This window comes from Populus trichocarpa, chromosome 14 (assembly GCF_000002775.5).
Source record: "Populus trichocarpa isolate Nisqually-1 chromosome 14, P.trichocarpa_v4.1, whole genome shotgun sequence".
NCBI classification, from domain to species: Eukaryota; Viridiplantae; Streptophyta; class Magnoliopsida; order Malpighiales; family Salicaceae; genus Populus; species Populus trichocarpa.
Window position 1 is genome coordinate 7,186,280 of NC_037298.2, and position 24,373 is coordinate 7,210,652.

At 32.3% G+C, this 24,373-nt stretch overlaps 2 protein-coding genes across 5 annotated transcripts; one reads left to right on the top strand and one right to left on the bottom strand.

Moving 5' to 3' along the window:
• Nucleotides 1-1,354: 1,354 nt before the first annotated feature.
• On the bottom strand, nucleotides 1,355-6,931 carry LOC7455371 (serine/threonine-protein kinase ATG1a). 3 transcript variants are annotated; one of them, XM_024585306.2, is made up of 13 exons: nucleotides 6,482-6,931; nucleotides 6,173-6,290; nucleotides 5,662-5,720; nucleotides 5,344-5,408; nucleotides 4,633-4,726; nucleotides 4,464-4,544; nucleotides 4,249-4,360; nucleotides 4,000-4,054; nucleotides 3,625-3,854; nucleotides 3,158-3,522; nucleotides 2,151-2,448; nucleotides 1,986-2,056; nucleotides 1,355-1,896 (listed from the first exon to the last, which is right to left on the bottom strand). In XM_024585306.2, the coding sequence occupies exons 1-13, from the start codon at nucleotides 6,632-6,634 to the stop codon at nucleotides 1,660-1,662; spliced, it is 1,938 nt and encodes a 645-aa protein (XP_024441074.1). In that variant the 5' UTR covers nucleotides 6,635-6,931; the 3' UTR covers nucleotides 1,355-1,659. The 3 variants fall into 3 exon arrangements, with proteins under 3 accessions (XP_024441074.1, XP_024441072.1, XP_002320905.1); XM_024585304.2 differs by having other exon boundaries at nucleotides 3,158-3,519; nucleotides 6,398-6,930; XM_002320869.4 differs by having other exon boundaries at nucleotides 6,398-6,930.
• A 4,336-nt stretch (nucleotides 6,932-11,267) lies between these two features.
• Nucleotides 11,268-14,258, top strand: LOC7486812 (soluble inorganic pyrophosphatase 1). 2 transcript variants are annotated; one of them, XM_024584486.2, is made up of 9 exons: nucleotides 11,268-11,579; nucleotides 12,407-12,542; nucleotides 12,642-12,670; nucleotides 12,936-13,001; nucleotides 13,138-13,245; nucleotides 13,374-13,439; nucleotides 13,557-13,677; nucleotides 13,780-13,861; nucleotides 13,975-14,258. In XM_024584486.2, the coding sequence occupies exons 2-9, from the start codon at nucleotides 12,407-12,409 to the stop codon at nucleotides 14,015-14,017; spliced, it is 651 nt and encodes a 216-aa protein (XP_024440254.1). In that variant the 5' UTR covers nucleotides 11,268-11,579; the 3' UTR covers nucleotides 14,018-14,258. The 2 variants fall into 2 exon arrangements, with proteins under 2 accessions (XP_024440254.1, XP_002320239.1); XM_002320203.4 differs by having other exon boundaries at nucleotides 11,300-11,643.
• Nucleotides 14,259-24,373: the final 10,115 nt, after the last annotated feature.

The following is a 24,373-nucleotide window of genomic DNA, read 5'->3' on the forward strand; positions in this document are numbered from 1 at the left end:
TAGACGTAGATAAGAACTTAAGAACCATTAGAACCATTAAGTATTGAATTGGCTTTCCACGGCCCTTTTCCTCCAAAGTTCATAATTATTTTCTAACATCTATATCTACTGTTCTATTCTTCCTCGTCACATTATGGCTGTGAGAAGAAAGGATGTGCTTCTGCTGGCGAGTTGCCCCTTGCCACGGAAGTGAGAAAGAAAATGGAACTTGCGTTGAGAAATCTTCTGGCACATGGTTGCCAAATGGGCAACAATTCTGTAACCTGGGTGCTATCGTGGCTCTTCTAGGATGTCAAGGTGTTGGACATTTTAGAGAAGGGTACTTCGGCTTTTCTATTGGGGAGTCCATAGCTTCAGTTTATTATGATTTGAAATGTTATTTTCAGGGAGGTTCTCTGTTGACTAAACATGGAAGATTTTTAAAAAGTTCAGGCCCGCAAATTCTATACACCATTTTCTTTGATTCTCAGAATTCATCCATAGACTCATTTATTCTCTAGCTTGCTTGTACGAGTCATCTTCACACCATGGACATGCTACATCCTTTCTAGATCATTTCCTGTATATATTTTTTTGTAGGTTACATGTTGAGATACATGAATTTTTTTTTTTACTTTATTATAATTTGAAATGCCATCACGAGCAAAATGGGTTGATCTACCATGACATGATGACCTTCGTTACTGTGGGAATACACTCACCTGAAATTTTTGCATCTACTTGTTCCATCAATCCTTTTAGCTACAGTTTATTTTATCTGGTAGGAAAAGAATAATTCAGTTATTCATTAGAGTTATTTTTATTTTTTATTTTATTTTAACTTTTGTTTTTCTAGTTATCTTTGGTCAGTTTCACCTTAGAACATGCCTTTATATTTCTTGAGATATGTCACCCCTACTTTTATGTAGTTTTTTTTTTCATACAATTACTCTTGTAAAAAAAAAAAATTCTTCGGGCACAGGTTGGATTTGCCTTTTCCATTTAAATTGCATCATGTATCAACGATGATGGATAAAGAACTAACATTTGTCAACAGTCCATGTCCGCGGACTGTAGATGATAAACCCCACAGTTTGGGCAGGCTTCCGAATAAAACCGACGACGGTTTGGCAAGCAAGCTTGCTTCTCACCTGGGGAGGTCAGGGGGTCGTGTCTGAGGCTTTGCGTCCAACAAGACCATTAGATGGCTGATCGAACAATCGAATAACGTATGGGTCAGGCTCGTAATTTTGCCTCCAAATACTAGCATGCTCTATTTGTCATCCTTGTTCTTGAAAGTGGGAATCTGTTATTCACCTCATCATATTAGACCTTGAATACAACTGATTTGAGGTAACAATGATGAACTTAAAACTTGAAGTAAGCAAGCACTCATATTCACAATTCTTTCCAGGAAAAAAAAATGAAGAATCTGTCTTATTTACACAACTCAAACACAGACTATTGCTTTTCCAGGATGACGAGTCTGCTGTATGTTCTGTACATCATACATGCATCAAAGTGCTTCTTTAGTCATGTTAGCATATTACTGTGCGCGTCCATTTTACAAAACATGCAAACTTAAAATTGCATGCCACATCTGACCTTAATTTCCAGGTGATGTGTTGGTGATCTGCAGCATAGGAAAGTTTCTAAAAGTAGCTGTACACGAGTTGCATTTTACTTGGTAAGTGAATCCGAGGATTGTTCAGGAAATGGCTGCAACATTGAAAAGCGAGACCTACGAGACTGCAAGTTCAAAATGTAGCTTTTGACTCGCTTCCTACTAGCAGGAGTTAATGAAAATGGAGGGTTCAATGGGAGAGATGTTGCTTCTTCCATTATAAAATGTAGCAGAAGCATTGCTTTGGAATATGAGTTATCAGCACCACCCTTGTTCTCCATATACTCATCTACCTGAAGGAAGACAAGAACTGCCCAGCATTAATGTATTTGTAAAAGGAACAGGAAAATTGACGCATGCAGCACAGATGTTGGTCACTTACAGCACCACTTGTCCCAACAGCAAGTGCTTTTTGGAATATCAGCTCCATGGCATCAGGCATCTCAGCAGCAGCTACAGCATATTTGACAGATGAGGAAATTGCAAATGCAGTAACACGGGGGAAAAAAATACATGCATAAGTACAGCACATTGATATAAGCCATACCATCCATGTCTCGGAGGCTATTTGACAACTTCTCTGCATGATCAAATGCAAGAATGAACCCTTTTTCTGCCCACTTGCAGGCTGATGAAGGCTCAATAAAATCCAATTTCCCAATTGCAGGTGGAGTTAAATTTGTGCCTCCATAAACAAGGGCAGATTCATTGGCTGAACTGCTTTCATGTAATTTGCTCCCTCCAGTAGAGGCCACCCAGTGTTCGCAAATTTCGAGAGCTCTCTTCCATATAGCCAAAACAACAAGCTCAACTGAAAATGATTCTAGAAACATTCCTGCATCATACTGCAAGCAACAGCAAAACTTTACATCAAAAACAGAATGGGACCATTTCTCCAGGAAATTAAACAGTAACTAATAGACAAGATCTGTTCAAGAGCAATTGGGCATGTGCAAGTATGTTTAGCAGTGGTATTATATATGTGTATCCTTTCTACTCTTCAGCTGCTTGGTGATAGCACATGAAATTTTCTGCACACATCATTGTGGTTTAGCTCAAGAATTCATGTGAAATACTAAAAGTGGTTCTCGTAAGAAATAAGGTTTGTGATAATGATGCCTGGTGCCTTAATGATCAATGATGTAGGAAACAGGAATCATGTAAACACCTTAAGAACTCAAACATCACAACAAATAAAATACTATGAAAAACAATGAGCATATAACATCTGCCATCTGCTGCAAGCTCCTTGCTTTGGGGGAAAAAATGCCAGCTCCCTTGAGTTAGTGTTTTGAACATGCTGCTCAAAAAGAACTTAAGAGCAAAGCAAAAAAAAAAAAACCTCTGTTCATGTAATTTTGCAACTGTATAGTACATCTGCCTCAACAGGCATCATCTGGATTTATAATTCATTTCGTCTTTGTGCTAACCAAAGAATATGCCTGATGAGTGATGACTCTGAATTTTAACTTCCATTACATGACCCGTCCAAAATTGACGGATTAATCAACAAAAGTTAGACAAGAGCTCAGCATAACATACCTAAAAACTCACCTTTTCTTGGGCTAGTTCTGAAATTTCCTGTGCATACTGATTTAAGAATTGAAGCTTAATCGAGGGATGTAGTATGGGTAGTCGTTGTGCTTCCCTTAAGATAGTTGGCACACATGACGCACTTAATGGTTCTGATCCATGAACCTCAGGATTGTTTGCACTGCCAACAGAACTACCAGTAAACTCCTTTGTTTGTGTAGCAACTACTGTATCCTGGTTATTCTTCTGAGGCAGGTATATGGAAGCTTTGCTGGTGGAGCTATCATGCAGGGATGTCTCAAGGTAATAAGAGAAATTTTCCATTGAAGCAAAATGACGATTTACAATAACGTAATCCTTCTCTATGGACTCCATTAAATCAGCTACTGAATAGAAAAGAGACAATCATTGCTTGCCAAAAAAAAAAACACGAGCTTAAACTGTAACATCTAAGAAAACAAACAGGATAAAATATAATAAAAACAGACCTCGAAGCTGATCCGACAAAGATTGGCTGCCATCAGCAGATTTCCCCATCCTATCATGCACAATATTTGGCAAAGACCCATGAACACTTTCATTTCTGTCACAGACCTTTTCCAGCACTGTTAAGTTGTCATGCTCCAGTTGAGACCTTGTATCAGAAGCAGACGCATCAAACTGCCCAGCCACTGATTTCACTTGTGGAAGTGGAGAAGATTTGGCACTCACCAATAGCCTACAAAATTTTGTGCTAGTAAACATATGTAAGTAGCTTCAATATGCCAAACTGCTAATGAGCCAAAGCAGAAAGTGTCAGCTTACATGAAATGCACCAATAAGAATGCATAATAAAAATGGAGGTTCAGACTTCAGAACATTACCTTGGCTCCCCAAGGAACTTGTGATTGAAGAACTCTTTGAATGTTAACCTCTCAACTGCAAATGAAAGTTTTGAAACATTTACATGAAAATTTTGTAGGTAAGTTATAGCACTGACTATGCAGTGACCCTTGTACATTTTTAACTTGGCTTGTGTAGTTCCACCACTAAACCACCCCACCAACACGCAAAGACATGCACCAAGCATGTGCACATATACAAGCACAAAAATCCACCATAGTAATCAGTACCTGGGTTTCGGCGTAAAAGGCCTCTGCATAGATCAACACAATCTGGATGCAGCTCCTCCAAAGCACCTTGTGGAAACCTCAGCTCTGTAGATGTCAAAATATTCTGGAAAAGCTGTGTACAGAAATAGCAGTGAGAATTAGCCTTGAGCTGCATAATGTATGGAAAAACCTAATGTTTCTCATTATGTTTGGTTTGCATATAATTCTTTTGAAACCTGATATTGACTATTGCCATCAAATGGCGGCTTCCCAGTTACCAGCTGGAATAAAATTGCGCCAACACTCCATAAGTCAGCCTGCATATATGAGAAATTATGTTAATGGTAATACTTGAAAATTAGCTTCGACTACTCTCAATTTCATGTAAACTCAATGTTACATCACCTTTGCATCATACTTTTTATTCTGAATAATCTCTGGAGCCATGTATAATGGTGAGCCGCATAGTGTATCAGCCAAGTCTGATGATGCCAAGGACCTGGCATATTAGAAATTCAGGGAGATGACTGAGTGTAAGAGAGTATCTCATGAACATTACGTGGCAACTTAGTATTTTAGGTTTTTTCTTTTTAGATCAATAACAGAATTTTGTCATGTTTAGCTGCTGAATGAAGTTGCTTTCACAATTTTCCCAGTGAACTAGACTTTTCTACATACTAGTTATTATGTATAGTTAACAAATACATTAGCAAAGCTACTAAAAAATTATGTTTGCACAGAGGTCTGACAATAGAAACCAGCAATGGCCCTTCCATGACCACTCCCTAGACCAAGAGCTGAACATAAATCTGCACTCAGCAGCATGTGGTGTTATTGAAATGATTTAAGAGGTCTCATATGGAATTGGAACACATTATTGAAATTGTCTCTTTGAAGGACAAAAACAAAATTAGGATGTGGCTTATGAAATATATAGGGGCTAGATACACCACGGTGAAACTTCGAAGGCAAGCCAGATAAATGGAAATTGGGCAGCTTCAACTTGGTTGAGTATGCTAAAAACAAATGACATTTCTATTCTTGGGGGAAATTACTAGGATTGAAAAGTAGTAGCACTTCCCGGGAAAAAAATCATAAACATCAAAGCATGCTTACCTTGCAAAGCCAAAATCACCTATCTTCAATTGCGGAGTTAAATCATTTGATGACAAAAGTAGGTTCTGCAAGTACGATAACTTCTCAGTTTAAAATCACATTAGGAAGAGAAGCTAAATTAGCTGCTAATAACCAGGGCAAACAAACTGGAATGGAACATAAGAGTACTGTGTGAGTAGATGAGAAAAAATACGTGCAGATGCACAGGCCCTAACAAAAAGGATTCTGTTTCCAGAATAAGATTATTCACAGCAACTGCAGCAATAAGATAATCTCACTAAATGTTGCCAGAATAGAACTACGAAAATAATCAAGTACCTGTGGTTTCAAGTCCCTGTGAATAAGATGTTTTTCTTGAAGCACTTGCAACCCCACAGCTGTATCCAAAAAATGAAAATAGAGTATGTTTGTTTAGTTCCCTCGTGAACAGCAGTAAAAGGAAGGGATAAATATACTCCCAACAAATTGTTTTGTGAAAAACCTCCCAGCTTTCCGATTATGAAAAAACCTTGAATTAAATATCCTCTTTCCCCATTCAATTTATATTTATCATCCTTAAAACAAACCGCAAGCCATCTTAAACTTAAACAGACACCCAAATAGGTCACTATAATCAATATAACACTAATTAAACAGCCAGGACAAAAAGAATTGTTACATTGGCAGGTACCCAGTTGCAGAAAACACTAAAAGCGTGAGTTGAACACCCAAAACAGTATCTTTCCATGTTCAAACGTTAAGAAATTATTTTAAAAATTCATAAAAACAGAACCACCGGAAAATTTTATAAAAGCAAGATTGATAGTACAAAATTGATCATGCACAATACCCAATTGCCTCATAAAGTGCCTTGCAACAGCCTCAGTCACTTTCCCATGGCGTTGAATATAAAAAGCAAGATCACCTCCCTCACAGTATTCCAGTACAAGAAATATCCTGTCCTCAGTCTAGAAAAAACGATATTGTTACAAAAAAAAAATCAAATAACTGCAAGAACATAAGATCGTAGTAAAAAAAAAAGGGGGAGGGGGAGGGGGAGGGGGAGCGTAGTTACCTCGATAGACTCAAAAAAGCGAATAATGTTGGGGTGATTTATAGTGCTAAGAATAGAAATTTCTTTAAGCAAATTCTCACTAACTTTTGGAGTAAGCAGTTTTTTGTCAATTTCTTTAACCGCAACTTGTAAACCGGAAAAACGGTGTATAGACCTCCAAACAACGGCAAAAGAACCCCGCCCGATTCTGGAGCCAAGTATATAATCACCGACCAAACGAGTCTGATTAGGTTCCATCTAAAAATAAGAAACAAGTGAAGTAAGGAAAAAAAAAAAGTAGTAGTAAAAAAACTGGGTGTGGGTGTTGGTGTTGGTGGAGGTGTGATTAAAGAGTGAAAAAATATTTATAATGTTGCTGCTGCTGCAGCAGTTTCATGTAGTTGTGTCTTGTCTTGGTGTTGCTGATCTTTATGCGTGTGGTGCGGTGTTGTGTAATGCGGGGAAAAGACGCCGTTAGCCTATAGATGGATGGAATGAATGAATGACAGGATAGAGGGGATCGGAGAACGCAAAGTCGACAGACAAATTATGCTCCTTTTCTTCTATTATTTGTTTTATTTATTGGTTTTCGGTGTTTTTGTTTGCACTGTATAAATTCTTTTTTGGGATATATATATAACGTGGCATTAAATTTTGGGCTCCTTTTGGTTATGGATTATAATTCCTTGTGCGTGTATACATCTTAATTTAGGTGAGCATTCCCATTAAAATTCTTCTTCTTCTTCTTCTTATTATTATTATTATTATTATTTGTTTCGGTATTGATGGCTCTTTTATTTTATATGTGATAATTACGGCTGAAAAAGAGGAACATTAATTAAGTGCATGCTAATCACTTAGGTAGCTTTTCATTACATTGCTGGAATACAAGGCACAGAAACAGTGACTATACAAATGTACGTGGTGGTTAAAGATATATATATATATAAAAAAAAATTGAATAATTTTTAAGAGAATTTATATATTTTCAAAATAAAAGCTGCAAAGAGAACATGTCACCAAATACAATATTTATTTTTATTTTTATAATATACTTGTAAAAATCTTTCAATTTAAAAAAAATATATAATAATAAACCCAATTCGAAAGTTAATATAAGGTAAAGCCCATGTTATTGGTCGAGAGTCGGGTCACGGGCTTGGTTGACCCGAGTCAATGTAAAAATAAAAATGGTTATTATTATATTTTTAAAAGTTAACTCAAGGGTTGACTCGAGACAAGTTCAAGTCACAGATCTAGATGGTCAACCCAAAAATATATATATATAATTGAGGCAACCTTGTTATTTAAAAAAAAAAAAAAAGAGTCAACTAGCTTTTTACTTGTGTTTCATCCTAGTTTTTTAATCGGGTCGGTCGAGTTAATCATTCTTTTTTTTTTAAAAACTAGGACTATTACAAGCCCTGGGCTGGCCCAGTTCCAGGTCACGTTGCTAGGTTAGTTCTAGTTTTATAACTAGATTTATTATAATATTATTAATTTTAACACTTAATGTAAACTAAAGTAAAAAAAAAAATCTAATTATTTTTTAAAACATATAAGTTTTATAGTAATACATGTTAATGATAAAATAATATTTTTTTCGTATTTTTTTTTATATTGTCCACTATAACTAAACAAGATACAAAAACAATTATTTTATCTTGTATATTACTAGCAAACACAAATATATCTTTTTATTTTTTTTTATCTTGTCTCTCTTGTTTTCATCTCTCATATCCTAGAATACTATTGAAATATTGATGGATGATACACAAACATGCTTATAGTTATTTGAGAGTGTGATAGTGGTTGTTTTTTAAAATAATTTTTTTTTTTAAATACACAATAATAATAATAATTTTTTATTTTAAAATTTTATTTTTAATATCAACACATAAAAAATTCAAAAATACAATAAAAGATTTTTTAAAAAATAAAAAATAAATTCTTATAAATCTCTGTTGGCTAATATATGCCGTTGTCGGTTTCGGGGGTTGGGGAAAAAGTGATATTCGGATTTTGAGATTTGACTTGAATATTTAAAAACTTTGCCCTCGAGATGAAGATGGCCCCCCCCAGATAACCTATCTAATAAGCCTTAATACACAGGAGGCATGAGCCCAAAAAAGGGGATGGGCCTTGTGTCTTGGACAATGTGGAGTCCATCAAGCTAAGAGGACAGAACCACCATCTTATACATGTTCATTTAGGACGGTTAGCGGGTTACAATGCCACTGTACCGCGCTCCGGATCAAACTAAAACTTTTATTTTAATATAAAAAAAATTAGATGATAAAAAATCCAACCATGTGGATTGATTATATAAAATCTTAAGATGTTTTATATATATATATAAAATATTAAAATATTAATATGTTAGATCAACCTAAATCAATATCGATTAATTAGCTATATGCTCAGAACCCAACCACCATTTAGATCAAAAAATTTATTTTTAATCTATTTTTATTCACAAAATAATTAAAGAAACAAAGTCAAACCCTTTCTAAATCATCTAATAACTCTAAAAATCTAAAATTAAGTTGAAAAATAAAAATTCCACCCAAATTGAATATATTTTTTTTTCAAGCTTATATATACTATCTCATAGAAGTTTAGAGACAAAAACCTTCATACCAAACTTAGGTTTTTTTACTATTTTTTAAAATTAATTTTTTTAATTATAATATTAAATTAATTAAAATTATTAAACTCGTTCTTTCAAGTCAATGATCTAACTCTCGGATGCCATATTTCTTTTTCTCCTATAAAATCGTTATAAACTCCTAGACAAATTTTTTTATATTAAAAGAAACGTCTAAGAGATTATCGGTTTTATATTAAAATAAAAATTAACCCGACCAGGACATAGTACAACATGCCACTGATCTACTATTTAACCAACTAGTAACAGCCTTAACTAGCAATTCCACGTGTCAAATTGTTGGTACCCCACGGCAAATTCTTGCTAACCACCCTAACTGTTATGTTGGCCTGCTGCTTCCAATCTGCTATTACTCCTTCTGCTTCTGCAACACAATTCTTTCCATTGAAGGCTTCTTCTCCATTCAAGGTTTATTCTTCTAGTTTCTCGTAACATCACTCTTTCCTGTTGAATGTTTATTGCTATGCTGCAAAATAGCATTGATCTTCCGAGAAGGACATCAATCCGTAAATTTAACATAAAATGGCAGCACAACAAGCGCATCAAAGAGGGAGGGAGCCTTCTAGCCGATAAGAAAGCATCTCAAAATGACTGATTTTTTGAAGAGGGAATAAGGCACAGATGCGGATGTCGCCTCTTTTACACTTCCTATCCGGAAAATGCACAAAACTCAGCCTCAAATCAAGGAATAAACTAAGGCCTCGCTGAGTGACACTCACAGCCCACTGAGACCCTACCTACTATGGACAGTAGGGGGGTTCTCAGTCACTCGATGAACGTGCAGCCAACTGGAAACGTGTTGGAGAAATTGGACCAGCAGGTAGGAAGGAAGGTCAAGACTTTCCTAGCTGTTTTTATTTATTTAAGCCTTGAACACGAAGGAGGAATATGTTCTTACAGCACAAACACTGTGTTTGGAAATGTGATGTAAACTATATATTTTTTTTAATTTTTTTTTATGTTTTTAGATATTTTTTATGTATTATATTAAAAATAGTTTTTTGAAAATAAAAAAATATTATTTTGATGTATTTCTAAATTAAAAATACTTTAAACCATAATCGTTATCACAATCCCAAATAAGTTTTATATCGCTAATAAAAAACTAACGACAAGATATTCTTTTAGGTTCTTATAATCTTCGTAACAACATCAACAACAATAATAAAAATAACTAAAATCTAACTTCGATAAGTGTAGCTCAAATGGTCAGACTCTGAGTTTGCTTTCTAGAGGTCACCAGTTCGAGTCTCGTAAATCTCAGGGCCACTAGAAGCTTACATGGTCGTTAACTTCAAGGCCTGTGAAATTAGTTGAGATGCACGTAAGTTAATCTGAACGTCCATGTTAATTAAAAAAAAACTAAAATATACCGGATGAATCTGAATCAAAATCTTGCATGTAGTCTATGGCCAAGGAGTTACAACATTCGATGCATGATATATGATACGTATGATTCAAAATCTCTAATATAAAGATGAGCAACTCATAATATAAAAGATAAAAATATATATATATATTTTTAATATTTAACTATCAAGTAAGTAGTTTAATGATAAAAACTTGAGATCAAGGAGTTTGTTTTTCTTATAATCTTAGGTTTGATCCCTGTGATTGTTAATATTGATAGCCACTAGAAATTTACCTGATCGTTAACTTTAAAACCCGTAAAAATTAGTCGAGGTTTGTACAAATTAGCTCGGACATCCCCACATGTGTGTGTTTTTTTATTTTTTGCCCTGAACGCGCAAACAATCCCTAATGAAACAAAATAAAGCGACTTAATATTTGTTAAATTCTAAAATCGGGGCCCCAAACTTTAATCCCTCTAAACTAATAAAACTGATTTTTTATTCAAAGCTAAGTATGAAATAAAATATTTATTTGACCCATTGATATCAACGAATTAAACAAGGACAAAAATATTGTTTTTTTTTTTAAATTATCATGGAATACTCCACAGTGATTTTCTCTCCAAGTGTACAGCGATTTTCCTACAAGCTTTTTTTTCTTTTTTTGTAATTTGTAATGTGTAATTTATAGTATTTTTCTTTTCTGTGAGCTCCCAGGTCTCAAATTTCAAAAGAATTTAATTGGAGATAAGTGATTGGAATCGAAAGAACAAAAAAAAAAAAAACTGTACAAGTTCTCACCTACCGATTGCAATTGTCATCCTGTGTTGGTTGGATCGACAAGGTCTTCTCCCCCCCTTTTTTGTTTTGTTTTTTGTTTTTTGAAATGGCCATGGACAAGGTCAATTTTAACCAGCATCACAATAGATGGCCATGGACGATTACTTTGCGTTTCTTTATCAGTCCTTTGACATTAAAATTCATTTTTCTTTACACACGATGACAACACAAACAATCTTTTAAGGATTTTGAGCTAAAAATAGCTGTAGGAGGTTTCAAGCTACCTTCTCTCCTCTTCAGACACGACGATTTGACCAACCCTTGTTTCTCTCCCTCTTCCTTCCATAAATACCATACAATACAACATATATCTCGCTTATATACTGCACACCCTTCTCGCAAGGTTAGGATCATTTCCCTGCCCCTACTCTCTTTTCAATATTTCTGTGCCTTCTTCGTCGACCAAGGTATGCTCTTTTTTCTTCTTTCCTTGCAAAGAAGGTTTCTTTTCTTTATTTTTTCTTTTCCCTTTTTCTGATTCTTTGCAAATACTCACCGATCAAACTTTTTGATACTCTTTGTTTTTGTAGATATCACCGTACATTTCATAATGTTATGTCTTTTTCTGGGTTCTTGTGCACAGGCACAAATCCCAAATCTTTTTTTCTTCTTTTTTGGGTGGGAGAAACTTTGGTTCTAACTTTTGCTTAGATACTAAGATTTTGAGCTAAGGTCAAGATCAGATATATATTCATCTTGAACTCCACTGAAGAGAAAAGTTGTTTAATTAAATTTGTGGTCCTGAATTCCTGAGAATGATACAATAATTGGAGATCCATTTAAATGCAAACACAAACTAATCTTCACGATAAATCACCTCCGCGCCATTGAAATTGATGATATTGATTCATTGTATTAGGTCTTGGTAACTTGGCACTGCAAGAACTGGTTTGGATTGTCAATCTCCTGTGTGGATGTTATTGATAAGTCTTTGATGACACTAGATCAGTGTTAAGTCATTTAGCTATTTATACCAACGAAATGTAAATGAATCCTAAATTGTATGAATAATATTGATCCATGGTCTGCATTCTCTTGGTCCCTCCTGGGCTGTATGTTTATACAATATTTAGACTTGCCTTGAATTGAGCTTTATCTAGCTGAGAATAATTTGCTGCAAGTTCAACAATCATCATCAGACATTGAAGTAACTTCTTCTTCTGGTTACAGATGAGTGATGAAACGAAAACACAAGAAAATGAAGTTGTTGAAGCTAAGCGCCAAGCACCCCGTCTGAACGAGAGAATCCTTTCATCCTTGTCAAGGAGAACTGTTGCTGCACATCCTTGGCATGATCTTGAAATTGGTATTTATGCAGAAGATGATCGTATTTGATGTTTGTATTTGATTTACATTCAAGAAGAGTTGTGAAATTAATTATGCTCTAAAAAAATGTTGTCTGCAGGGCCTGGAGCTCCCCACATTTTCAATGTTGTAAGTCTTTCTTCTAACTTTATCTATCAAATAAGATTAAACTGCATAGACCCTACAAAAAAGCTGAAATAAAGGACATATTTATGATCATATGAAAACTATTGCGTCAAATCATTTGTTTCTTTGCTTAAGTTTTCACTAACGTTCCTTTGCCCAAGAAACAATTGTGACTTGTAACTAGAGTGCACATTTGAGTGGTGATTTCCAAGCTCGTAGTTTTCATGGTAAAGTATTTTCTTGATTTTTTTCCCCTTGGATTAAACAGGTGGTTGAGATAACAAAAGGAAGTAAGGTCAAATACGAACTGGACAAGAAGACAGGACTAATCAAGGTATGAATAATTCTGCATCCATCAAAATTGAAAAAAAATAGTCCTAGACTCTGGACTATGGAGGAAGTTCTTTACACTTTCTTTTCATATCAGTCATAGCCTTTTGTTTGTTTTTTCTGTCAAAATGAATGCTTAGGTCGATCGGATTTTATATTCCTCGGTGGTCTATCCCCACAACTATGGTTTCATCCCTCGCACATTATGCGAAGACAATGATCCCTTGGATGTTTTGGTACTCATGCAGGTGACTTGATTTCTATTTGATATTTAATTTCAAATTCAAGATTCTGCTTAATGTTTTTCCTGCAAACATAATGGTACCGTTTTTTAATTTCCCACCTTGTGATCAAATTGAATTTCTGATCTTAGTAGGAGCCTGTCCTTCCTGGCTGTTTTCTGCGAGCCAGGGCTATTGGACTTATGCCCATGATTGACCAGGTAATCTTCTGGAATTCTAAAGCTAATTGAATCACTGATACATAAAAGTTTACGTTTCTACCATTGATAATTCTTTCCTTTATATTGCAATTAAATTACCTTGTTATTTTGATGCAGGGAGAGAAAGACGACAAGATTATTGCGGTTTGTGCTGATGATCCAGAGTACAAGCACTACACTGACATCAGGGAGCTGGCCCCTCATCGTCTTTCTGAGATCCGCCGTTTCTTTGAAGATTGTATCCTTTCTCTCTTGCATTAACCAGTGTTAATTTTAGCAAGTATTGTTTGATGTTTGTTTACAATGTGACGAGTACTGATTTCTTAACACACTTGCACAGACAAGAAAAATGAGAACAAGGAGGTTGCAGTTAATGACTTTTTACCTTCAAATTCTGCTGTTGAAGCTATCCAGTACTCAATGTAAGTTTCTCAAAACAACAAAAGGATTTGTGCTCAGTATCTCCTTCCAATGCCAGTTATCGAATTCGATGCAGTACCATTTTTTATGAACTTTTATACATTGTTCGGTGCAGGGACCTTTATGCTGAGTACATTCTGCACACGCTGCGGCGGTAGACGCCTGACATGGCCGTGTTCCATGTTTTTCCATTGAGGGAATTCCTTTGATTGTAATAAGGGGATTATCAACCATCATTTAAGATTATGTTCAAACTTCAATTTGGACTTTATGTGATTTGAATTGTTTATGGCGCTTGTTTGTTTTAAACAATGCTGCAAGATCATTTATGTCAGTCTTGATCAAGGAGATTGGATACGATGAAGTAATCGTCAATAAAACTTTTGCTCTCCTTAGTAAGCCGAGGCTCTCCCTCGTTGCAAATAATAATCCAGTACGGAATGTTTCTGATACGGAAAGACTATGCAGCATTCTCTGCCCGAAAGAGCAATGCAACGTCGTTTCATTTTGTGGGACTACCACCAAAATCTCAACCCATCATCAACATTCTCCACCAGGCCTTTTCTTGAAAATATAAATGAGGTGTCTTCTCTTGAAATTAGATAGTTTTATCATTGTAATAACCACGACAACAACAATACTTTTGCAAAAACGTTTCATAAAGAAAAAGAAAAAAAAAGCTCCTGAATTACTTTAAAATATATTTTAAATCAGGCAATCTTGAAAGAAAAGCTAAAACAACTTATTGGTATTGCTCAAGAGGTTGATTAAGTGTGAATGTGTCATTCAAACTAAATGTATTTCTACTGAATTAATTTTTTAAAATTATAAATTCAATCAGTGATCGAGACTCTGACAAGTCAATTGAAGTTTTGATCGTCTTAAAAAAAGATAGTTTCATGTGACCTTGACTTATTAGGTTTCGAGAAGTTTTGTCTTGTCTGGATTTTGAGATTTTATATGAATATATCTCTACTAAAATTGGATTTAATATATTTATAGTCAAGTTAAAATTCTAACAATTAACTAGAGGGTGAGTTTTTCACTAGTAGAGGAGATGAGGGGAGGCATTCTCTTTATTATTTTTGAAATGATTATTATTTTTATATTATTTTCTTAATTGCTAAGATTTTATAGGTTTTGAGGAGTTTTAGAAAAGTCCAACACAAAATCTAGTAAAACAAACATAATTTTTAATTTGACTCTTAAATCAAACAAATATTTTGATGGAAGATTTTAAAAACCATGTTTTTCATGAGATTAAAATCTCATTGTCATCAAAAGTGGAGGCTTTAAAATAATAACTAGAAGTTACTATTTAAAATTTATAATATATTCCGATTTTTCTTTCTATTTAGATTATAATTTTTAATTTAATTAGAATTTAAAAAAGGTAGTTCGTGGTTTATCTGTCGAGAGCACACCAGATAATATGAGTTGACTGACCCTGAGCAATGGATTTTAATTTATTTTTTTCACGCGAGCAAAAACGTGGAACGCTGGAGAAAGAGAAAGGTTGGTCATTACAAGTTGCAACAGAGTAATTGAAAGACTGAGGATTCCAAGCTAGCTTTTGAAGCATGTATGGTTGACCATAATCAGAGCCAGTTTAAGCTTACGACGACACTCGAGTAATGATTAAGGGCTTTTATTAATCAATTAATTATGTTTTATAAAATGAAAATAGTCTATTTAATAAAAAATGCTCTTAAACCTTTTTTTTCCCCTACACAGCCATGCTGGTAGGTCTCTTATCGAGAAAAACAAAAATTAGGATTCTTGATGGGCCTCTTTTTCAGTTTTAGCAGCCCAATAACATCGATGGTTACCATAGCTCGGCCCATGTTTATTTTCAAGAACCCGGCTACTTATGTTATAGGCTAAATAAGAAAATATAGAACAGAACAATGGGCCGATATCCGGGGTTCCAGCATGTTTATATGGGAAGCTCCGAATTCGCAGGCGTAAAAAGCAAGACTTCAACCAGTTTTCATCTGTAATCTCTCCTCTTTTTATAGCATTAGTTTTTTTTAAAATATAAAAGAACATCTAATTGCTAATATGCTTTTTAGTAGAAAAATAATTTAAATTATATAGGAGTTGACCTGGCATGATCTGATTATCTTGACAGGTCCAAAAATAACTTAGACGACCCTTTAAAAACATAAATTAACTATAATTTTTTTTTTTAAAATAACATCTTTTTTTTTTAAATATTGAGATGTAAACTAATGCAGGCGTAAGTTAAAGACAATAACAGATAAAGAACATAGAAATTTGATGAGCGAAGGGGACTGAAAATATAAACTCCAAATTCGAAGGTTTATTTTCTCCAAAATAATAATAATAAAGTATACTATTTTAGGAGATTCACAAAACCTTAAATAGGTTAGAAACTCTATCTCAATTAAAAAACAAACACAAAAACATGAAAAGATCCAAAATAAAGGAGGAAATCCAAAATTACATGGGAAATAACAAAATTACCAAAACTGGGGTCTAAGCGGGATTTTTTTTATATCTAAAGATCTAACGATTCGCGTAGCGACGTAGTAACTATTATAGAGAAAACAATATTTAAAAACTCTTGTAAATATTTCAAACCAATTCAATAGCCGGATAAAAAATTATAGCTTTTTTGACTCATCATTCTGATGTAACGCGCGATCAAATTTTTTTTTAGTTTTAAACTTGTTTTAGTGATTCATAAATATATTTATTAGTCTATCAACATAATATGTCCAAGGCAAATATTCATCACAGATATTATTTCAAAAATTCTTTTAAAACATAAAAACTATAGAGTTTTAATCTAATATTTTATATTCATGACGCTGCGGTTGTTTAACCATTAATAAGCTCCGTATAAACGTTTTCTCCTCTTAGTTTTTTGTGCTATGGAAAGAGTGGAAATAAAAACGCTGGCTCTTTGAATATTTTAGAGGTTGTTCATAAAAATTTTCAATATTTTGAAAAATTAGAGTCAGAAAAATAATAATAATTAGAGTTTCCTATTCAAATATAATATTTCACCAGCCAAAAAATTAACTATAAATTTGTAAATATTGAGTTTACAAAACACATTCTTGATGTTATTCATATATAGTTCTTCTTCACAACTTTTTTATTATCTTTCAAATGAAGAAAATATATGAAGAATATAATTTTTTTTTCTTTTATAAACAAGCATTTTTTTAACAATATAAGATTAAAATAAGTATTCTTATAATTAGTTAGTTTCATAAATTTAATTTTTATTGTAAATATAAAATAAAGATTTTATTTTTCCTTTTTTGAGTTAATAAAATATTTTTTTATGGTAATTTCTAATTTGAATAAAACAATATTAATATTCTAAAAAATATTAAGATCACTATTATAAATTATGATTTGGACTTTTTTTTTATGAAAAATAGTTGTAATCTTGATGTATATCTTATTTTTTATGTAAAAATTTCTTCATTATCGATAAATAAACATGTTTTCCAAATTTTTAATTGAAAAAAACTAAAAACTAAAAAATAAAAAATAAAAAAGAAAATTAAAAAATAAAAAATAGAAAAGGAAAATAGTTTTCAATCAGGGAACAAACACACTTACATTCTAACAAGAAGTTTCAGTAGCCATTCCACTTCTTCCTCTTTCCTTCAAAGATCCAAACGAACATAATTTCTAATTACATGTGAAATCTCCTCACGAAAAGAATTAATTAATTAATTTATGAAACAAGCAAGAAACTCAAATACCTCTCTCTTAAAATCAATGGTTCGTAACATCCAACTCCCTAACTTTCCTTTGAAATTAATCCCATATCTCTTGAAAGATCAGTTTGCTTTGCATCTTAATAATTTTACCAATATGATGTCTGCTAAATTTCAAAACAAAACGGCTTTACTCTGCTTCTCTAGGCTCAAATTAGAAATTAATGATTTAATCTGTTTATTTTATAAAAAAAAGAAAGAGTGAAACTATGAAATATATTTTATATTGTATTATGATATGGTTTGAAAGTTATGGTCTCGGTTGGTAGACTGGTCATGACATCAATGAATCTTGTCTTAGTCTCTAGATGGTGTTTTTTTTTTTTTTAATTGTGGAATGACATTATAGTTAATATGAACTATTAATCGTATGCTAAAATGAAATGTTAACATGTCTGCATATAACAATCCATGACCTTCTAGAATTGGTGGAGTTCTAAGAGATCATGGAGATAAATTTCTTTATATTTTCTTTTGTTCTATAGTTAATATGAACTCCAATGAAACTGAGGTCTTGGCAATTCAAAAGATAATACTTTTAAAAATATTGATTGCAATTATGTTTTTTCAAATCAAAGGGCCATTAAATTTGATTCTTACAATATTACTTGGATTAAAGGAAAAAACATCATGTGAACATTATCATTGAATTCAATGATATTAATTTTCATTGCATGCAATTTGATTTTTTATGTGTTTTTTAAGCATGTTCATAGAGAGAAGTACATGGTTATAACTTCTTCATTGAGAGTCTTCTTAAATATGATTATGATAGATAATTTTGTTTTTTTTTGTGAGTAAATTTCCTAACTTTTCAAGGGTGTTATTTTCTCAACTCTGGCCATGTTGTTATTGACTACAACAACTAATTTATAAAACTCGTGTTTTATTTTCTATATATATATATATTGCACTTTAAGAAGGTTTTTTATTTTATTCTTAGCACTAGTGGGGAGAGGGGAATATTGTTAATGGAGGAGGTGACGTCTAGATATTCATTTTCCAAATTCCCTTTTCAATAGCTCGACGAATCGAAAAGGAATTTGAAGTCTTTTAGTCGTAGGGAGACTAGACATGGAAATCCATTGGGTTATATGCAGGCTTTATATCATGTGAACCGAATCGATCACATGCATTGTTGACAGGATAGTAAACCTCTCAAAAGTGTCATCATCGTGCATGCTCTGCCGTATCTCCAGCCAAGACCCCACCCAGCTTTTAAAGTGCGTGTGGATCATGCTTCGATCACATATATAATCGGACTCTAGCTCAATTATCAGGTGGTCGGGACCGTCCATTCAGTGCCCTAGCTAGTTCTTAAATCTCACTTTCATTACCTGGCTTATGCCCTACAGTACCACCACACCAAATCAATATCTTAATTTCCTCTCAGAGAGAAAATAAATAAATCCTTTTCAAGTTACCATGACGCAGAAAAATGTTTTTCTAACCAAAACAGTGTGCCATATTGAGCCTATGGGATCCAAGCAATGTGTAGTACTTGTCAAACTGCTAAAAAAAGATTGTGTATATATATGTAAAAATGCAATTAATGTAATTATATATGCCTAATAAATCATATCTGCCCAGCTGGATATAGAAATTGCTTTCAGGTGCATGATAGTAATTAACAAAAACATTAAAAAAAGTTGAAGGTTTTGCACTGATCACTCAAGTGTGTGTCAGTCAAGTGTGTGTTTCATGGCATGGTATGATGGATGATTTTTTTAAAAGTATTTTTTAATTGAAATAGTATTATTTTTTTATAATAGCATATTAAAATTATTAATAAATTATTTTAAAAAATATTTTTTAAGATATAAAAACCCTAAACTATGGCAATGACAAACGCAAGACTACCGCATGGACCTTTTCTCATGCGTGTTTAAGAGTGTGGTTATGGTTGATTTTCAAAGTGTTTTTTACTCGGAAATATATCAAAATGATATTTTTTTTTATTTTTAAAAAATTATTTTTGATATCAGCACGTCAAAATGATTTGAAAAAATTTAAAAAATATTAATTTAAAACAAAAAAAATAAAAAAAATTCAAATTTTTTTAAAATATTTTTAAAATACAAAAACAAACTGTTCTTCTTGCGCATTTCTTGGGTTGTTTTGCTTAGCTGTTGAGCCCTCCTTATTTTACCCTGCATTTCGCCTTTTCTAAGAAGCTAATGTTAGTGGTATTCCACGTAATTTCGTTGCACAAATGCAAGCTTTAATAAACAATTAACAGTATAACTAAAAAAGTTAATTAAGGTGAAAATATTGTTAATATTAACAGTGAACCACTTTAATCTTCTTCTTTTTTTTCATTCTTATCCTTACCTTTTTTTTTTTGGATTAGATTCTTTTGCTTTCTATTTAATCACTGATAGATAAAATTTGTAAAAGAAAAACAAAATTCAAAGATAAATGATGAAAATGTAAAAGGCAACGAAGCCACATTACTAATAAGAATTTTATGCGGAAAGTTATTTTGGTTCAAAAACTTATTTTTTTTTATTTCTTGGTGTGAGATTGAAAAAAGAAACTTATAAAAAAAAACAGTTATTAGATAACCATATTCTAATACCAAAACATAAGATTTTTATATCAATAGGTTTCTTGAGAGCAATTCAAGGTGTTAATTTTTTAATTTTTAATTTGCCAAAACAAATAGACCGGGAGTGAGAAAGATTTTTTGTTTTGTTTTATTAATTGTGTGTTTTGGACAAATTTCAAGGTGTTTTGAGTTGCTAAATTAATTTATGGACATTATAAGGATGTTTGGTAGGTGTTTTTAGCTAGGTAAAAATAGTTTGAAAAAAGATTTTTGAACTTATTATTATTATTAAAAGAGAAGTGTATCATTCACCTCTTTATTTTTAAAAAAGCTTGAGTGTATGTGCTTGACTTTGCGAGTCCTCGCAAGGCTCTTATCTCTTAATAGGCTAGGCGCTAATCCACTAAAGTTTAGCTGCGTAACTTTTTTCCTTTAGCCTATTTCTATTTTTTTTGAATTTTTTTTCAAGGATTTGAAATATATCTTAAAAATATTTGTTTTAATATTAACAAGATATTTGTTTCTAGCCTTTCATGATTTGTTTTTGTTTTCAAGTTTGTTTATTTTTTTGGCTTTCTCTGCAAATCTTTTATAATAACATTGAAAACAGGTTCCAAAAAATTATAATGTATTATTTTTATATATCTAATACATCTACGGTATAATTATAAAAATGTAATTATATTTTTTTTATGATTCTGGTAATGTTTTGGTCCAGCAAATAAATATTTTGATAAATAAATTGCTAATAAAAAATTAAATCTTAAATAGCACCCTCTCTTCTATTATTTCTAATGGAAATAATATGGTAATCATTAAAGACACTTGGAGATCGATAAGGAGTTTATGTGTTTGGTATTGTGATAGCTTTTATGGTTGTGGTTTGAAAAAAGTTATTTTACAAAAAATACTTTTAGTTAAGGTTGGTTTGATATTTATATATGTTTGGTTAAAACCGTTGTTGAAATTGAGGTTGAACAAAAAGTAGTTTAATGTGTTTGGTTAAAAGAATACTTTTCAAATTGAGGTTATAAAATAATTAATATATTGATGATTTTTAATTTAAATATTGTAAATTTAACTACTGCTATTACATCATGAAATAAATAAGACTTATATTAAATATTTTTTTATTGTTCCATTAAACTATCTACAATTTCATCACGTACGAAATCCATCCGACAAGGACTACAGTTTCTTTGGTTTCTTAAGCGTGTAACAACATCAGGTAAAATATCATCAGGAACAAAATTGAGATTGCGATCAAATTCTGCAAATGTTACGTCATCAAGCGATCTCCTTCTAATTTTTTTTTGAATAAAACACAATTAAAAAAAATAAAAATTGAATTTTTTTAATAGGTTAGACTCGGTTCAATGCATTTAACTTTAGATTGGACCCGGTCCGGCCGTAACTGTGGAGAATGACTCCATTGTTCACGTGAACAATGGATTTCACTCTCCACTGTTCACTTAAGTGAAGAGTGGATAGTGAATTATAATTCACTCTCCACGTGAAACTCTCCACTGTGTTCGCCGTTCACTTAAGTAATTCACTCTCTACTGTGTCCGCAGGTTTGCGAAAAGCAGCCGAGAGCTGCTTTCCGCAAACCTGCGGTTTCAACAAAATTTGAATGGGTTCCACGTGAATGGTAAATTGTGTTTTTATCATTACCAAACATTTAACATCTACAGTTTGTTTTAAAAACTGTAACAATCGCGTAAACAAACGGATTCTAAAATTATGTGTAACCCTCTCTCTTTTCTATTAGGAGATGTACAGTACTACATATCGCATGTTCATTTCAATCTAAGACCATCATTTGTCATTATATTTTCAATAACAATTATATATATATATATATATATATATATAAAGTTAGAGTGTCTTAGGGTCAGTACCTTTCATTCTATTGTGATTAAGTTTTTTTTTTCCATCAAGTTTTGAGTATACCACCACCTATATTATAATTTTTTTCTGGTGATCTTTTATAATTTAAATCTCTAACTAATTAATAAAATTAAAAATAAACTCATTTTCAACTAAACTAAACCATTATTAATCTTATAAAGTATATGTTTGCAATAACTTTGGTACGAAAGAAACATGATGGCTCTAAAATATATAAATGAGCATGTACGTACTTAGTTGTAAAGGATTAGCTCAAGTTCTTGATTTATATTATTTTTTAATATATATTTTTAAGTGAAAGTTTTTTAGACTTGAAACTTATACAGGTCTACATTACCTTGTGCTTAATTTTTATCAAATAAATAGAGATGGTGAGATTCGAACTCGTGACCACTTGGTCATCAAGGCTCTGATACCATGTTAAAGAATCATCTCAACTCAATAGTTTAAGCTGTTAGGTAAAGTCTCAATATATGATTTATATTATTTTCTAACCGCACACATTTAAATCTGCCTAATTTGTTGGAATTGATTAAAATATGGGATTGTATTTCATCATGAGCTCTGAAATTAAATGGTAGTTCAAACTAATTGATACCCAATTCATATACATGTATGATAAAAAATTAAAACGAGGAATGATAATCTAATTTGTCATTTTTTGTTCAAAAGATTAGGCTTAAATTTATGTGAAGAAATTTCATTAATTTGGTTTAATTGCTGAACATTTAATTTTAATTAATGAACTATATAAATCCAATTGATTGTTTTATAAATCTTATTATTTAGATGTATTCTTCTCTACATAAGAGACATCTTATTGATGAACTATAGAAAGGCGACAAGAATTGCAATTCTCATTCTTCTCTCTTTCTCTTTCTCTTCTCCTGTTCCTTTTCTCATTCTTCCCACCTCCTTTCTTTTCTCTTATTTTCCTCCTCTTCTTTCTTCCGTTCTCTCTTGTCCCGCATCAGTAACGTATCTTTAGTTCCTGTTTGAAGGTGTGATATAATCTCAGACACCTTTCTAATCTCCGAGATAGTGCAATGAATAGTACCCCATACATATGAGAAAGTGAAGAAATCTTGTTCTCAAGTTTGAAGATGTAAATAGTGCTAGGCACATCTTTTTGTAAAATTGTCAGTGATCTATAATAAAAATCCCATTCGCGCACAATTGGAACTCTACAGAATCGGATGGGGGTAAAACCTATGCTAGAAACCCAAAACTGGGGGTGGATGAGTGTGGTAGCTAGCTAACTAGGCTTAGCTAGGCTGCTTTTGAGGTGTAAAACAAAAGGGCAAAACAAAGGAACTAATTAAAGGAAATCCTATATATAGTGCTAATACCTACTACTCTTCTTTTTTTTCTTGGTTACTAGCATTTATTAATTTGCACTGAAAAGGTGATGAAAAAAGAAGAAGAGAGCAATATTAAGTCAGTAGAAGAAAGAAAATTTATTAAAATGATAGCTGCCTAGCTAGCTAGTGGCTAATAGGATGAAGAAAAAAGAAAAAGATAGCAATATTAATACCCGTTTGTTTTTACATTTTAAAAGCGTTTTTAAAAAAATTAACTTTTATTTTTTTTCTTTACTTTAAATTAATATTTTTGGTATTTTCATATCATTTTAATATGTCGATATCAAAAATAATTTTAAAAAAATAAAAAAATATTATTTTGATGTATTTCCGAGTAAAAAATACTTTGAAAAACAACCGCAACCATATTTCTTAACAGGTCATAAGTCCGTAGAAGAAAGAAAATTTATTAAAATGATAGCTGCCTAGCTAGTGGCTAATAGGATGAAGAAAAAAGAAGAAGACAACAATAAATGCTAGTTTGTTTTTGTGTTTTAAAAGCGTTTTTTAAAAAATTAAATTAAATTTTATTTTTTTCTTTGCTTTAAATTAATTTTTTTTGGTATTTTCAGATCATTTTAATGTGTTGATGTTAAAAATAATTTTTTAAAAATAAAAAAAATATTATTTTAATATATTTTTAAATAAAAAATACTTTAAAAAACAATCACAATCACATTTCTAAACAGATTAAAGTCAGCAGAAGAATGAAAATTTATTAAAATGATAGCTGCCTAGCTAGTGGCTAATAGGATGAAGAAAAAAGAGGAGAAGGGAATCGGCAACTCATTAGCCATAATTTTTAGGCTGTTGAATTAAGAGACTTTTTCGTGAGTATATATTATGGATTTCTGTTCGTATTCTTATTTGTCTGGCGGCTCCCATCACAAAAGCAGCTGGGGAAGGTTTCATTCATGGAATAAAAGAATGAAA